Source organism: Rhamphochromis longiceps, linkage group LG7 (genome assembly GCF_057381845.1).
Source record: "Rhamphochromis longiceps isolate RC_006_pf linkage group LG7, R_longiceps_female_GT1.1, whole genome shotgun sequence".
NCBI classification, from domain to species: Eukaryota; Metazoa; Chordata; class Actinopteri; order Cichliformes; family Cichlidae; genus Rhamphochromis; species Rhamphochromis longiceps.
The window spans coordinates 9774379-9792237 of NC_140563.1; the positions used below are offsets into that span (position 1 = coordinate 9774379).

At 43.2% G+C, this 17859-nt stretch overlaps 1 protein-coding gene across 5 annotated transcripts in view; it reads right to left on the reverse strand.

Moving 5' to 3' along the window:
• Positions 1-17859, reverse strand: part of frmd4a (FERM domain containing 4A) — a 96582-nt gene that overhangs the window by 51257 nt on the left and 27466 nt on the right. The window contains exon 1 of one of the 5 annotated variants that reach the window (XM_085412040.1): positions 11702-11782. The exons of 2 other annotated variants lie outside the window; for them this stretch is intronic. In XM_085412040.1, the coding sequence (XP_085268166.1) occupies positions 11702-11767 (66 nt within the window). In that variant the 5' untranslated portion in view covers positions 11768-11782. Of the gene's footprint in view, positions 1-4489; positions 4884-11701; positions 11783-17859 lie in introns of those variants that run through there. 2 more of the 5 variants (XM_085412038.1, XM_085412037.1) reach the window with 2 other exon arrangements.

Here is a 17859-nt window from a genome sequence, read left to right on the forward strand (position 1 = left end):
CACACACACACACACACACAATTCAAACAACTGCCAAAAAAAGTCTGCCACTTTAAGAAAATGCCTGTCCCCCCTCAACTCTCTAGATTTCTTAATATGCCGTACAATGATTCACACACAGACTCACACACACATGCAAACTATGAATAAACCCCTTCATATGAGTGAGTCACAGACATGCCTCGGTTCTCACTGAGACGTGTTATCTCTGTCTAACAAAGGGCACAGATTGTGCTGGGATATTTAAGGAACATTTCAGGGGTCTCCACATCCTGTTTTGTGGGAGATGGAGTTTTGTCCCATCAGCCCACGATCATCTTTGTCTTTCTTCGGTGCTTGCCTAAAGAACATTATTGTGTTTCTTCCTATATCAGTTAAATGTCTTTATCTTTCGGTGTAAAAAAGGACCTGAGGTAACAAAAAATACAAAAATAAACCTGAATTGAATTTTTCCCCACTCTCTCTGTCTTGAGATGATTGTCATTTCTGTGAATAGAGAAGCAGATATAATGAAGAAATCTTACTGAGCTCTGCATGCATGTGGCAGATGATGGGAACACATAGTTAGACCGACTGACACACACACACACACACACACACACACACACACACACACACACACACACACACACACACACACACACACACACACACACACACACACATCCCATCCATCTACTGGAAATGTTTTGGCAAAGGACACAAGACTCCACTTTCACCATAGCTACCCCGCTAGCAGACTGTCTCCATAGAGAAAGCATATCATCAGCAGCCTTACTGTCCTCAGCCTTCACTCACAGTCATAGGCGATCATCTCTTGTTTGATCTGTACAGATTTACTTTGAACTTGTATGCAGCTGCGCCATGTGTCTATCTGCGGGTTGATTTTGGACAGGCAATAAAAGACATGAAAAAAAAAAAATCATAGCCCAGAGTAATGAAAGAAACAGGGTGGAGAAGAGGGTGGGAGTCTCCCGTTCAACCCCCCTTTCTTCAGTGGCTCAATAACATTCTTCATTCTGAGCTGCCTTGGGGAGAAAAGGGGGTCCCCTTTCATGCCGAGCAGGGTGTGGTGCAAGAGGGGCCGTCACGAACCTTTAGCTCTAGTTATCCCCACCTCTTTCTTTTTTTCTCGCCTTTCTCCTTCTCTTTGTCTCTTTAATTGGACTGACTGACCACCGCTCTCTCACCTACAGTCCTGGGGGCATGTTGGGATCTCAGGAAATCAATACTGTAGCAAAGGAAAGGAGAGCTGTAGGGGCAAAAAGCTCAAAAGTCAGACTTTTTAGCAAACACGCAGAGAAATGATAAACAAATTACAGATATTTTGGGTGTTGTGTTTCCCTTTGGTTTCCATGTCAACTATTCAAGTCCTTGAATGAATTCTGACTCTAATGTCCCGGCAATTAGATCAGTCTGATGGGAAACAAGTAAGAGAAGCAAGAATGCCAGAATCCAGCCCTGACCTTCTCTGTGATTGGTCCAGACAGGATGTTTAAAGGTAACAAGGATCGATTAGTATTCCTGCCTTAAGTCTTGCATGGCTGCTTCTAGCTTTCAGCCCTGTAATGGTAACTGCTGTCAAGTTATTGTCTGTTTGGATTCCTGTTTAGCTCATGAATGTTTGTTCTGAACATGTGTATATGTGTTTGTGTGAACTTCTCCTTCTTTGACAGCGATCCCCCCCTCCCACCTTCATGCCCTCACTCCCCTGCAGTGCTCCCGACAACAACATGTTTCCCCGGAGACCGATTCAATCTCCTAAAATCAGAAATTGCACACAAACACTCGCACAGGCACAACCGCCAGTCCTCCCTCTCTCCTCTTTGTTTGTTTGGGTTTGGCTTTGTTCTTAATTTCACAGATAAAAGCTGAGCAGCTTTACATGATAGCAAGATAACAAAGGCAGGAAGATAATCCTAATTCAGCCAGCTCACAGAGGTAATCTAAACTGAAAAATATCCCCTCAAAGAAGCTGTTTTTTAAAGCTGTCAACACCAACTGTGCAATTTCTCACCACAACATCATGGTGTCAATACCATAAGTACTTCTGTCCCATTTTCACACTAATGCACAGAGGCAGAAGAAGGATGACGTCATATATAAAAGACCTGTAAGCAACAATCGCATGTGACAGACAACAAGATGCAGAAAACGTGTAACACAAATGGAAAAAACCCGAAACACAATCAAGTCCAGTTAACAAGGCATGTTTTTTTTGTTTTTTAATATGTCATAGTTCCCGAATGGTTTGGAGCAAAGTGTATAGCCAGTGGGGATCCATACCCATTAACGTGTGCTTTTTAAATGGGAGACGCTGAAGGACATGGAAAAACTAGGTTCCAAGTATGTAAAATGCTTTAGCTATATTTAAGCTGTCAGTAATAAAATTTCCACTAGAACCTTTCACTTGCTTAGTCAGGTCATATATACATACTTATAAGCAGATTTCTTTCTCTTAGCCCTCTAGCCATCTTACGTAGTTGTATAAGATACAGATGGAGTAGAATGAGTTGTCTAACATGACAAGTCAGAGCAGGACATAGCTGCAGCTGTGAATAGAAGTGAAATCATTTCAGTGGCTCAGTAAGACCACGGAGAGAGGAAAAGTCATTAACCAACAGACAGTCAACATTTACAGAGCGTCGCGCATAGAAACCGGCTTGTTCACCTGTCATCACTTAACAGATAAATTACTCAGACAGTCTGGTGATTTAAAATAATTTTTGTTGACATATTAAACGCTGTGTTACCTGTTTTGTTTGACTCATTACTATTTTTCATAAAAAGTGACGCAGTCACCGCCTCCCACATCAAGCCAGTGATTTTTTCCGGTGCAGCAGTACAAAAATGTGACCGAGTTTATGTAAATCACAACAAGTAATCCCTCTTCAGTCTGTCTGCTCACAGCTGGTGTTAAGGAAAAAAAATGGGAGGAAGATAAATGGAATTCAATCAAGAGAGACTGTGTGTGAAAATCTGCTTTTCTCCGTTAATTAAGGTGATTTGAGCGAGGGTGTCTGTTAGTGGCTCCAGCCAATCATCGAGCAGCAATTACATTTCTGAAAAGGGCAGTGAATATTCAATTTCCTTCAATCAAGGACTGTTACGAATGCCAGATAGATTCAGACAGAAGCGATCCACCCAGGAGCTTAAATACCAGCATTAATAACACATAATAACACAAACTGAGTCTTAAGATGATAACTTGAATGCATCATAGCTATAATATAGTGTCTGACATGCTCCTGCCTCTGATCTCTTTCACTTCAACTGTATAGCTTATCATCAACAAAGAAACCAGGTTGCATTTTATGTACTGTGATGATGCAGCGGTGGTGTGTATATTTAGGCTCATAAAAACGAAAGCTTTTCCATCTAATTTATGATAGCATGTGCACAGCATGTGTTTTCTTGCGTGTGCTGGTGTATATCCTCTGCTCAGTGAAAGCAAGAACCACAAAGAAAGTGGCGATTCTCCAAAGGCCTCGTGGCATTTAGGAGTCCCAGCCACTCAAAGAGGCACATTTATGAGACCAAAGTCACCTCATAGCGAGTGAGTAGACTGAGATCTGAAAAGAAAGATGAAATTCCTTTCAGTATCATCATGCAAGCAGATTGTGATTGTTGGAATGCAAATCTGGAAGCTCTATATCTTCGGTTCGCACGTCACCTGAACACACACTGTACTTAAGTGTGATTCACTTAATACCAGTGCATTCACTGCATGAAAGAACGCTGACACCCATCACAGAATGAAAGCACAGCTGCAAACCTTTTTTTTTAATTTCTTAAAGAAACATGACAATTAGGAGTAAACAACTTTGCTGAGCACCAAAAGACATGAATTACATGGCAAGTTACAGCGTGTCTTTACAACTGACACAAGGGTTAACTTTGCACCACACATTCCATGTAGCTGGGAACTATTATCTCCAGCCACCAATCTCCACCCACCGCGCACACAAACACGTAAACACAAGCTTCTGGTGCCTTGCAGATGAGCTGAACTGTACTGTTTAAAGAAAAAAACAAAACGATCTGGGACAGCACAGGATTCAGCGCTTTAAACTGGGCTGAAGTTGAAGCTTTGCTTGATAAAAGCCCATCTCTCGAGTTTAATTGCACTGACAGTGACAGGCAAACGAGCTGCACTCCCACTGTGAGACTTCCCTGTAACCTTGAAGCCGAGGACGGCCGAATGCATTAGCGGTGACAGAGACAGGCTGAGAACTACAAAGATTGACAGACTCAGACTGGCAGGACGAGAAACACAGAGAACTATTGTCCACTGTAGAGATTAAAAGCTTTGCTCTTGACTTGCCTTGCACCAACTCAAATCTAATAGTCCTTTGGATTAGTCAAGAACCTTTTTTAAATCCCACTTACACACACAAAGATGCTTAAAAAAATACTGTCAAACAGACATAAAGTCAAAGAAGGAGGGATAAAAGTGAAAGAGGTTAACTGAGGGAAGCTTGTCTCTTACCCTCTCTGCACTGTTCCTTCGAAGAGTCCCCACCGGCAGCTTAAGCATCAGCCGGCGGGTTCTCCCGGGCGTCACCGCTCCCTGAACCACCATAGTACGCTCCAGAGTGCGCGTGTCTGTGGGTGTGAGAGCATGTGTGTGAGAGTGTGAAGTGGGTGTCCTCGCTGTCCCGTCCAGCCTGACAGCCGTAGTTCACGCGAGCTTGCGCGTGGCGGTGTTAGAGGGAAGGAAGAGTGTGATGTGAGCGTAGCTGTAGAAGTCCCACACGGGTCCTATGTGCCTCTCTCTGCTTCTGTTTCCCTCTGTGTTAAAAGGCTTCCCATTCTGCTCCACACAGTTACACTCCGCTCTGCCGCTCATGAGGTGAATGACTGTGTAAGAGTGTATGGGAGGGAGAGGGAGTGTGCTTTGTCTCTCCTCTCTTCTCCCCTCTCCAGCTTTGGCAGCTTCCCCTCCCTTCCTCACATACTCACTTCCTTCAGTCAGGGGCTTAACCAGGTCACTGGATTAATGTGACGTTACAGCTCTTATTAGCATACGCACTTGTGTCACATGACTCAATAATTATTGTGTGTGAGCATATATACCCCCACCACCCACACAGCCCTTACAGGGAATCACGTGGGGAACCTCAAAAGGAATATGGGATGTTTTGCCATCTGGTAGGGAGATTATCTTCGAAATCCCACATCCCAGCTTTCTCTCCCTGCACTGTCTGGAATAGAACACAAAGGAAGAATACATACACACTCACTAGCATGCATCCTCACAGACCAGCATGCATGTTGCTCATGCATGCAGATATTGATCATATTATCACTCGGTTCTTTGCCTATATGGGGGCAACTGTGGCAATTGGCCAGAGTTTTTTCCACAAAGCTGTGACAGCAGTGGACAGTTTGGAGTATCGATCTGGCCTTTGCGGAGACCTTTTATCATGGTAAAACCGCAGCCGTAGAGATCTGCGACTAGCTGCGGCTTCATTCAGCTGAGTCAGTCCTCTGTATCCACCATTGTGGTCTTTACATGTCCATTAAAGCTATTGGAATCAAGAGTTACTGCTGCACCTTGTCATATCTACATCATCACTCACTCCTGTGCTCTTTTTTTACTCCGGCACATCAATACTAAGCTGTCAGCTGATTAAATAAAGTGAATCGACACGCGCTCACATATGCAAAGCTGTTAGGTATGCACATATCCATGCACACATGCACAGCTGCGCACATCTCGAGAAGGCAAGGTAACCATTGCTAACCAGTAACACTGGAAATATAAACCTGTAAGATTTAGCTTGGTCATCCCAGTCAAGAGGTGAACTGATGCTGGATCACAGAGCAAAAATTTAGAGTAAAGTGATTAAAATGAGCAAACTAACCAACTTCTTCCTTCTCCCATATCATTTCTTTAATTGAGGATCTCTGACAGCTTTCGTTACACGAGACTATATATGTCACACACACACAAACACACACACAAAAATACCCCACACATTGTGTTAAAGCCAAGAGCCAAGCATACAGGAGGAAATCATCTGCAGTGGTAATCCCCAGAAAGCATTATTTATTCATCACCCTGGCCTCCATCGGTGTGTGAGTGACTGTGGCCTACATGAGAAATATCAGAGGGCTATTTTTAAACTTGGTGTGCAGACATCCAGGTCTAACAGATAAGGAACCAAAATGACTTGGTTCATTTCTCTCTCCCTCTCTGCAATATGACTGGTACTCTGTGTGGTGTGCTTCCTTGACATTAATTCACATCGTGATGACATAGTTCAAGCTCTGCTGCTGATTGGGGAGACAATGCACAAAATCCTGTACTGTACATCCCCTTGACAGTGAGATGAAAATGCACCCTTCTAATAGAGCACTTAAAGTTTGGTTTGCGATCCTTTGTTCTCTTCTTTTTTTATTTGCTTCTTTATTTATTTATTTTTTGCTTGAAATGTGCAATAAACTCCTCAAATCCACAAAGGTGATAAGCCCTCTTCTTGACAGGAGGGAGAAAAAAATAAAGGCAAGTAAAAACAACATGCTACTATTCTTGATGCCTCGGGCTGCTTGCACAATGACCCATTTCAGTCAACAAGCACATAAAGCACATAAAAAAGTAAAGCAAACGGGATTTGCGCTCGGTAACAAAATACATGAAATATAAACCTGTGTACATGATAAAGAGCAAAAACATAAATTTGTAGGAAAAAGCTAGGAGATTCTGACAAGCTTTGCTTCACAAGCACCCGCTGTCCTCAAAGTGAACCATCAGCTATTAATACATTTGCAAAAAAAGAAAAAAAAAACTGCAGAGAGAGGAAGAGAAAGAAAAGAAAATCTACGCCTGAGAGACGCTAATGAGGGAAACAAAGCAGCTGGATTGTCTGGGTTTTATTTCTGCTGTTCTTTTTTTGTGCGTGTCTGCTTAGTCTTTGTTCGTAGTTGCAACCATAAGAAGCGATGGTTCTCCAATGCTAGACTCCCGGCATTGTGATGCATTAATTTACCCTGATAACCCAGCCAGTCTCTGCCCACGGCTGTCTGACTCATCCCTATGGTCCTGCTCCTCAACTCTGTATGTTTGTGCGTCTGTGTGCGTGTGTATGTGTGTGGGAGTATGTGTTTATGGAAATGCCCTCTAGTTGGACCGACTCCCCGTCCCAAGCGGAATGGAGGGGGATTGACTGTTTACGTTTCAAGACACCACAAATTACAAAGGGTTGAGTTACAGCATCATCGCAGGCAAAACAGATAAACGATTGTATAGCTAAACAGTACCACCCTGATAGCGTAACTCGATTCGCTGCTCACTGTGTGCTTTCATCTGCGCTTCTACATGTATGCCAGCCTTGCATCTCCTGAGAGTGAGATGAGCAGAATGTGGGGCCTCCCCACCCTTCATCAGGCCAGAACCAATCATAATGACTTCTCCACAGGGAAGCATCCACTTCAATTACCATCTTCTCAGCAGTGTCTGTGTAAGAGAACCCGGGAAACACCATTACATGCTAAGAAAGGTAATGGATCGCCTGTGAGATTGTTTTATATGAGTCACAGTAAAAACTGGGGCATATTTGTGTTTCAGAGAGATTTGGTGCAACGCTAGGACAGGTTGTCCTGGTCAAACTGTGTCGCTCAGCACACATCTGCTCAACCTGTCTGTATGTGTGTGTGTGTGTGTGTGTGCGCGAGAGTGTGCGTGCAAACTGCAAACCTGCTTAGGTGTTGTTCCGTAATATTATTGTTCAAAGCGTTGGCACCAAAGCACTGCAGTCAGGCTGTCTTTCTAGCCTTAGGAACACAGAAGATAAATGTGGCCTTTAATAAAATCTTTGTCCAAGTGCAGTCCACAAATACACTGCTATTATCCAGCCATCTATGTCTTAACAGAATTACAATATATCATTCCAATGGGCCAATCAGCAGTCTATTAGCAGGGCAAAAACACATTTGAATGTGGTGCTAGATGTGCAATATGCCTCAGAGAAAAGCATTCAAAGCTTCTGAATTATTCACCCGAGTGTGCTGGAAGCCCTGAGCGTGTGCTGGGCCAGCTGACATCCGAATCTGAACCATGATGGAAATTGAAGGATGAATGATAATGGCTCATCGGTTTGATCCGTCTGCACATAAAATGGGATCGAGTTTATGATAATTTTGTTGTTGTTTTTATTAAATTTATTTATTTAATTCTGTTTGAATGATCCTGCTGCCAAAGACTAATGCGGCAAGTAAATGAGATACATCTGATTGCAGAAACTGACTATATTACTATACTTTTCAAACTTCTTTTTCAAAAGAAATTTGAATAATATCTTTCAAAAAAAGAAGTTTCTCCGTTCTTGTAAATATTTTCCACTCAGTAAATCGTACAAGACCCCCATAAATAAAAACAAATTGATTCTGCTATCAAATATTAGTATAACCAAACTCTGATATTGCTTATTTCTCTCAGCTGTTGTTGCCCAAAAGCTATCAAAACACAACAATGAGCCATTGCTGCACTGGGGGACATAGTTTTTTTTTCTTTTGTTCCATTAACATGAATAGGGACTGTAGTTTATTTTGAGTCAATCCCCTGATTCTGCAACTGCAAATAGCCCCGCACAAGGCATTATTTACTTCTTCTTCTTTTTGTCCAGCTTTTAAATATTTATATCTCCAGTAGTAACAAATGGGCTTGGGGCTGCAGGATGCAGACAGTGTAGAGAAAGACGGACTCAAATAACAATGAGAGATCGACTGACACATGCTGGTTTTGTTCTTCTTGCAGGATTTTTTTTTTTGTTAATAAGAAAGATACTTAAGTCACATCTCAATCAATATCGAGATCAAAATATTTCAGATTAAAGGACAATTGATTGCTTGGGAGCAAACGGGAGAGTGAGTGACGAGGTGCAAACAGAAAGGGGAAAGAGGTCAGCTCGCACTAGCTGAACAATTTTGTCACTGGTCAGAGAACTGGTCAGAGAACACACCCATTACATAACAGAATACTCTCACATAATACACTCAGTCAATAGCCAATGTTTGAATCAACACATCTGCAGCAGTGCAGTCAAAAGAGAATAGTTTGCTAATAAAGAGGCTTTTTGTATGCATGTACTGTAGACACGCATGTTGTATAATTCCGTAGCAAAACTCTCATTGTGACAAGGAAGCGCTTGGTATCGGTACGTCACAGTGTTTGTGCTCCTGGCGGAGTGAATGCTCTCAGAGACCACAGGCCCTTTGTGACCAAATAGCTCTCCCAAAGATATAAACCAGTACTTTATGGCTGCTGGAAGCAGAGGAGACGATGGAGACGAAAACAAAAAAAAAAAGCAGAGCAGTGCATTACAGCTGTGATGGAAGCAAACCCATCCAGCTGAGGTCTTTCTCCTTTGGAAGAAACCGGGGGATGGGGGAGACGAGAAGAGATGTAGGACTAAGGAAGAGTAGGAGATGGAAGGATTAGTACCGCCTGCAGGCTGTATCATAGATGTGATGTTGGAAGAGATGATTGGGAGGTGTTTGTGGGGTGCACAAGGAGGAGATTCAATTAAACTACACAGGGATTGAATGCATTTTTAATCACGCTGCCTCAGTTGCTGATGTGACAGTCAGCCTTTGTGCTAGATTGCGAGGCATCCTCTGCAAGAGGAGTTGCCATGCCTCCCTGTCTGTGTGTCTTCTCCTCTCCTCATAGCTCAGCAGCACAATGCACAACAGCTCTGGCGTGAGATGATATGATGCCAGAAACCAGTATTTCATAGCAACAAGAAAAAAATCCAATCAGCAGATACAGATCACATTACTGGTTCATTAAATTTCAAAGGAGCACACATGTGTGAGCTTATTTTAACAGTGTTGAATTAAAAAAAAAACAACAACTTTGCTGACCCGAAATATCCAGCTTCCTGCGAGCGAATGTGGCAACAAAATAGTGACCTCCTTTTCTAGTAGTAAAAGAGGCTGTGAAGGAAGTTCATTGCCTCGGATCCTCTCAGCTTCCCTAAATCATTCATATGTGCAGCTGTGCTAATGAAAATAGCAGTGAGCCCTTGAATATAGCTGCGCACTTCACTGCTGCTCTAAGCCAGTGAGCAGCATAGATAGGGCTCTGGAGGTCTTTTTCTAGCAGAGGATGGAGAACTGCTGTCATTATTCTAATGATCCTTAATTTTCCTATAACGATCCTGGTCTCTGAGCTTAACTGTCCTAATTCACACATACACACAGTCAGACTTATTGAATACACACTTTACAACAAGGACGACTATATACAATATCACAGGCCTGATCCATAACACCATCTACTGCTGGTAAGTCTTCCAATATAAGTCCTTAATTCCCCCTTCCCTTACTTGATGGTTCACTGAAATAGGCTTCTGCGTAGCTCACGTCTGCATGTTGTGAGTGTTTGTGTATGCATGCATTGCCATATGCGCATACGTCTAGCCAGCAGTCTGGAATGTGTGCACACGATTTGAATATTTCTCATTTAAGTATGCAAAGTGGCCAGATAACCCTCTGTTTTCCACCCTCTTCCAGCAATTAGAGAAATAAATAAAAAAGCGTTCTAATTAGGATGTTGAGAGGAAATGTAGAGGAAGGAAGCATTTTCCTTACTCCAATTTTTCCGTCCCACATGCGGTGCATGAATAATCCAAATGTTGCTCTGGCCATAAACAGCAATCTTTATTGCCATGGTCATAAATCATCCTTTGGATATACAGAAAGAAAATGACCAAATCTCCAAAGTAGTTTGATGGATCCGCGCATGCAAAAAAAAAATCCCAGCATATTTCAGTGACACTGAAGCCCTGTGGCAGCGGATTGAATGCTGATAGTGCTCACTGAATATATATCTCAGGGAAGACAGATTACAGTTCCTTGAACAGATGCCTGTGCCTGTAAACAATGTTAAAGGGAAACAGCAGCTTAACGACCAAACTCATTACAGCAGCCGGCAGATCAAAGCAACCAGGGATTCTGATGTCACATTTACAAAGTGTGTCTGTCTGTGTGTGTGTGCTGAGGTAGACCATGTAAGCTGCATGTGTTTTTGTATCTAAATGTCTGTGTGGGATGCAGTTCTAGCAGCCCAAAATGCTTTAGCAACCACAGGGATCTGAGTAATCTACCTCTATCCAAGCGTCACAAGCGACAGAAACACGCCTATCACATCCATCAGACTTTCCATCTACTTCTCATTCCTCTTTCATCCCCCATTTCCTCATTCTCGATTCCCAATTCCTTTACTTGGAGATTTCGTTCATTGCTAATCAAAAGATTTATAGCTATCGAGAGATAAATATGAAGGATGCAGACCACAGAAAGTAAGCCCACTGCCTACATTTAATACTTTCGAGTTGGTTGGACAAAAGCTCCTCATACGCTGAGTTAAAATTTCCAAAGTTTTAAGTCCCTGGGCTAACCTTATGTTGACTCACATATTAGGCCAAGCAATTCAGGTTATATTCCTGGTCAGCCAATTTATTCCATAATTCTCCCTAAGCAGAGAATTTGATGGTTAATAAGCATGTGTTTTCAGCACCAATTAAGAACAGAGCATCTGGAATGTTGCATGAACATATGTCAGCCCCCATCTCCAGCTGAAATTATGCGCTGGAGAGGTCACCCATATAAAACACAGAGAAGATGGGTATATTAAAGCATTTTTTAAAGAGATGTTAAAACAATGTTGAGCAAGAGAAACTGTGGAGAAACTTACGAAAACGTCCATAAGCATGTGTTCCAAGGTCACCTCTAAGTCCTCGAGTCGTGCAGAAAGAGTCATCGTTCAACTGATCAACAACCACGGCAACAAAAAAAGAAGTAATTTTTCTACTAAGTACTTAAGAAAAATTCTCTTTCTCTCTTTTATTCAGTTCGCTCATGGGATTAATTCTCATAAATAACTTAAAGAAAGTAATAAAGCCATATCAGCTATATAATATCCAATTCTTCCAAGGAGTTGTGCCAGTAACAGTCCAACTTAACTTTTCAACAATTCACTTTTATTCTCCATCCACTGCAAGATTCCCAAATGGCCAGCTGTAACAAACAAGACTGTCTCCAGCAAGTTTGGCTCCCAAATCTCCTCTTCACATCTAAGTTATGATCCATGAGAGAAATGAAGACACTGACAACTCCCTGGCAGAGGGAGGGCAGAGGGTGGTCTCACTGTTCTTGCTAGGATGCATAGAGGAGGCGTACGGCTTGATGGGAGAACTGACACTCAGAGAGGCAACTATTTTGTGACAAAGTCATATGTCTGACTTTTTTAATATCGCTCTAACATTTTCCAAGTTGTTTGAGTTATCTCTACCCTCTTTTCACATTTCTCTCTCCCCTTCTTGTTCTCGGCGCCTTTTCAGGTCTCTGTCCACAGTGGGCGTCTTTGTGCGGAGGGAGAGCCTGGGGCAGCTGATGCACAGTTCTGGGTGCTCTTGGCTGGGGTCATCCTCTCTCACACTGGGCCTCTCATCAATGGGCCTTTGTGGTAGTCTCATTAAGGGTTGGCCTTGGATGCTGAGGCTCTCATAGACACACAAGGGGGAAAACAAGAGCGATATGGCCTGGATCTATGACTGGAAGCTTATGTAACAGTTGCAGCAGGGGTGGGGCGGGGGTGGGGGGGTTGTAGAAGGCAGGGTATGTGGGGGAGACTGGAGGCGGGAGGGGGAGAATAAGGGTGCATAGCCGAGGGGGCAGTAATTCAGTAAGAGGGGAAGGAGAGCAGAAGCGAGGGGAAGCGGGGAGACAGAGGATGTTGGTGGGACACTCCTTGGAGAGTGGTTGCTTCTGTTTTTCTGGCGGGAGCCGGTGGAATGTACCCCCCACCACCACTATTCTGTGTTCATTAACAAGAAAGAGAAAAAACAGAAAGGCCGGATCAGACTGAAATGAGTTTAGCTGGGCCGGACCAACAAACAGGATGTGAGTGCACAGAGGAAGACTTTCTGCATTTACTATCAGAATTCAGGCTACAACAGGAAGCTGCAGAAGATCATAGTAACAACACAAAAGTCCGGAAATAAGCCAAAGGACTAATTAAGCAACCAGTTTCAGACATAATAATTAATTAATGTCCCTGCATTGTTTAAGCTGATGGTCACATCCATCATCGTCTCCATCTTTTGACTCCACAATTAACCGTTTTCTAACTGTTCCAATTACTTCATCTCTCACTGGGTGTCACAGACATCCCTCTAAAAAAATTTTTCGAGCCAGTCCTCCTCGTCCTGCCCTATTTTCCTAATCCATGCACTCCCAGAATGCCAATGGCCTATGCTCTCTAAACTCTCTTGGGTGTGAGGTCATCATGAACTCATGAACTCATCAGTCCTCACATTCAACTCTGCAGTCCAGAGGACTGGGGTGCAACTCACAGTTTTGCACTGTGATTTGATGTTGTTACGTCCCTGCAAATGAAGTCTAGGGGAAGGGGTGGGGAACAGTAACAAATAGGGCTGGGAAAGAATGAAAAGGAAACCAGACAGAGAGGTTTAGCATAAACACACATATAAGGACACATTCAGACCCCATAATACACACAACTGGGTGTTAAAGAGTGCACATCCATCAGTCCTTTGTTGCCCTCAGGAGGCCATCCCGCCTTCCTGAAGCTCCTAATGCTGACTGCTGTGAATATGTAACACCCATAATAACTTAGAAATATCACTCTAATTTTCATCTGCATGCTGCATGAATTATAAATATCCGCTAGCGTGGTGAAGATTGATAGTATATGACCATTAAGACTTGCGAGGCAGGCAGCTCATGGAGTCCGAATGCCAAGAGGAGTGTAGAGATAGCGGCAGGTAGCCTAGCCTAGCATTTATAATTAGAGAAGAGCTTAACCCCCAACTGAGAGACAACGCAGGACAGCATGTCCCGGTGTGACTCCTTCTTGGCACGAGCAGGGTTAAAACCCAGATTTCTCTGTATAATCTAGACTGTGTGTCTAAGGGAACATAAATGAAGACAGTGGAATGAATCCTCTGTGCAATGTTTTTACGACAGGTGACTCACAGAGAGCTGAATATCTCCTCACCTCTTTGGATAAACCAATTATGTTCCCTCATGCACAACTGCAAACTCACAGGCACTAATAAATGTGCATACTCGAACATATTGGCATGCGACTGACAAAGGTTTAATGTAAGACTGCTTTGCGTCGATTATCATATGCACAGATACACAAAGACTACCATATGTATTCATATACATATATATAAAAGTAGAATTAAATACTAGCTACTTCAACAAGCATATTGAACTATATTTAACCGTTATATGCTTTGTCACCCCCTTTAGCTAAAAAGCTGCAGTGTATGCTGTACTTTAATATGAATCAAGCTGGAACAGTGAGATGTTTATTATTTTTTGCAACCATAAGTTTCCTCCTGAAAGCTGACCGTCCCACTAATCCCATAATCAGAAAGAGCACCAGAGTGGCAGCAGTTCAGATTGTGCATCACAAAATGGGCCTTTAACAAGACTCTGATTCTTCTTCACACTCAAAGCTCCGAGGACAGTTTTTCTCTTTAAATCTAATTTTAGGCGAGAGTACAGAGCGTGCGCCTGTGTGAGCCTGATTGATCATGATGTCCACCTGGTGTGCAAAATAGGGATATGTGCTAATCAAACTCCTGGCAGCCTTCCAAGTCAGTTGAGGTTTGTATACATACAAGCATTCAAAAATAGTAGGGCCACCTATTCCAGACATGTTGATAAAGCCTCTTAAGCACCTGTCTCCACCTAACTGTCGAAAGAGTTTACTGCCAGCTTTAACATTGGACGGGAAGGCATTTAAGTCCAAGCACTGCACTTTACAAGCTCGCATGCCTGTTGTGGTGACCGCATATGGTTTGACTGGCCAGTTAAATGTCATTGCGTGATGCGTTTTCTCTCTGATTAAAGCTCTAGCAGAAATTTTTACATGATGCAAATGTTTTTGTCTTTTTATCTTTGTTGACAGTTTGTCTCTTTTTCTCTGGGTTATAAACGACAGGCAGCGCAGATGCAAAGGATTCTGCTAAATCATTCACTTCATCGCTGTTAGTAATGAGAATTTTGCTGTGTCATTCCGCAACCCAAATCTGTCATTCCACAATGCAGGGAATGGCTCTGTGTCTGTCTGTGAGACTGTGTGCATTTGTGTGTGTGTGTGTGTTTGCAGCATTTCTAGAAATACCTGTGAAGAGTGAGGCAGGTGCACGCTACTATCTTATGTCATTCTGCAGTGAAAGTCACCTTGGATTTTAAAGGGACCCATTCACACTCAGACCGCAGAAAATATCCTTTGAAAGATCTGAGGAGAAAATGAAAAGAACTTCTGATATGCGAGGGGATCAGAAGCCATTCACAAGAATAATACACACCTTACACCTTTTCTCCCTTGGTTGGAGCCGCTGTCTTGCTTGTTCTATACACAAGCCACTCGCCACAGAGTATGTGTGTGTCTTGGATGCACTGAGCAGACAGAATGCGACAGAGGCATATTTTAGGGCCTGGTTGTATGAAGGCACTGGATTGAGTCATGCTCCAGGATTTTCTGCCCCAGTAAACTTAGCCCACTTTACCCAGTGCCGAGGAGATTCACAGCCTCCGCTATGCAGGGAAACAAACAGGGATAGACGTATTCAACCACACCATAAGAAAACACTGTTTCCTTGATTTAACAATTAACACTCAGTTTAAAAATATGCACGCTCGTCTGCCTGCAACTCTGCCCAACTTTTTATGAATTACTCTAGCATGCAAGCAGCACACTCACATCAACTTAGGATCAAGACATGTACGTGAGGCGCTCTCCCCCCAAACTCGGCACACACACAGTTGGGAATCTGATTTGTAGCAGTGTGAGCGTTAAATGTTTGATGATGCGGCTACATATTTAATCTTTACAGACCAGATCATGGTGGGAAATGGGTTATACACGATTGTACTCCCAACGGAAAACATTGGGTTACTGAGGGGAAAAAAAGAGGCAAACATGGTTTTAAGCTTTTAATATGTTTCTGTGACATCTTAATTGCTATTTCTAAATTTGGAGACATTCAGTTTAGACATTAATAAGCAAATCTGCAGTTTAAGTAAACATCAGTGTTGAATGCCAGGCATTTTTCAACTCGAAGTTATTTTAATGTTTTGAATTGCTTTGGCAACAGAGATTACTGCTGAAACCCCATAAACTAATGTAAGTGTTCCTGTATTGCTCACACCCATGCCACACAGTTCTCATTCTTTAGACCTTTGGCTCGGCCATATTTGTCTACATGCAGGATGCAGCTGTGCTTATAACTCTCGTAAACCTCTCAGCCCGTCGTAACTACACAACTCTCCTCCTTTATAGACATTAAATCATTATGATCCCTCAGGCACGCGGGCCACAAATTAACGAAGCATGTGCATAAACAAATACAAAGTACAAAGAGGATGCACCTGTAAACCCCCCCCCCCTCCCCCCACACTCATACTTGCATTTCCTCATGCTTCTAATGAGCTAACATGAACTAGTCATGCTATAACCCTCAACACATATGCATGCTTTCTCCCAGGAGGGCAGTAACCCAAGCCAGACGGTGCCAGCTCCACCTCTTGCTGCAGGCATGGGACTAAGCTGCTTGTTACTGTACAGATGGGCCCCACACCTCTGACAGGTGCTCCGGCTCAACTTCTACCACGCAAACCAATGGCAAATGCATTGCCAAATGACTCAGGCTTTGTCTTTTTTAACGTGCAGAGGAGGAAGGGAAGGAGAGCCCCCCCGGGGTACAGCAAAAGAAAGACGTAATTTGAGGAGATCATCTCCACCTCCTGACATTACTCGAGGCCATCCTTCTCATCATTGCGAAGGGAAAATGTCGAACAACATGGCAGCTTGTGTTTATGGTTTTATTCGCTGTATCAGAACTGATAGTCAGCTATTACTCGCCTTATCTTTTAGCAAACACTTCACCTTATTTGTGTTTCTCTGCTGTGCAGAACGAATGGATGGGATGAAAGAAGAATCCAGAAAGACACTGGGTTTATAGAGAGAGGCAGCCTGATGCCACCTGGGGCCATAGCCAGACAAACCAGTCACCTCCCACCCTCCTCTGTCTTTGTCCTTGCTACACCTCCTCATCTGCACCCCAGTCAAAGAAAAGATGTGCTGTGACAGACAGTGCTTGATCACTCCTGGGTCTGTCCAAGCCAGGGTCACGTCCCATGATATTTACCACATATTTACATTCAGAGCCAACTATTGCCATGGGAACAGAGGTGCTATGCAAACTATGAAAGGGAAAGGAAGGAATAAAATGGTATAAGCTGACCACATGAAACATTAAGGACTGGAGGGAGACGAGAGAAAGTCTGCTGGGAGGGAACATGGGGGGCAAATCCCACGTAATTGCCCCTCTAGCAGACAGCAGGGGTAATAGGATGGCCACTCAGTCACTGACACAGCTCATAATTATTAATCAAGCTCAGCATTTAACATATGCTCCCCTCCCTTTCAATCCTCACTCACTGGCGCCCCATCATTTTCCTCTCTTGATTTCACTTATTCTTTCATTGCTCTTCTTTCCACTCACTGTCTCTCGTGAACAGCAGGAGATACAGGATGAGGTCATTGATTATATACCTCACTGTTCTTCAGTCAACACACACAGATGATCTCCTGTTCTGAACCTGGGTACTCCACAACCACTGTGTTGCTGAGAAAGTTGTGATGACAATGATGAAAGGAAATGCGGTGTACAGTTTTGCTCTTATCTGAACCAAACAGCCAGCGCTCATACACAGCAGAGCAGCAGACCACTGCCGATTAGAGCAGAGGGTCTCTGCTTATTGGCCCCATACATCAGAAAGGACACAATGAACAGCTGACAGCTGCAA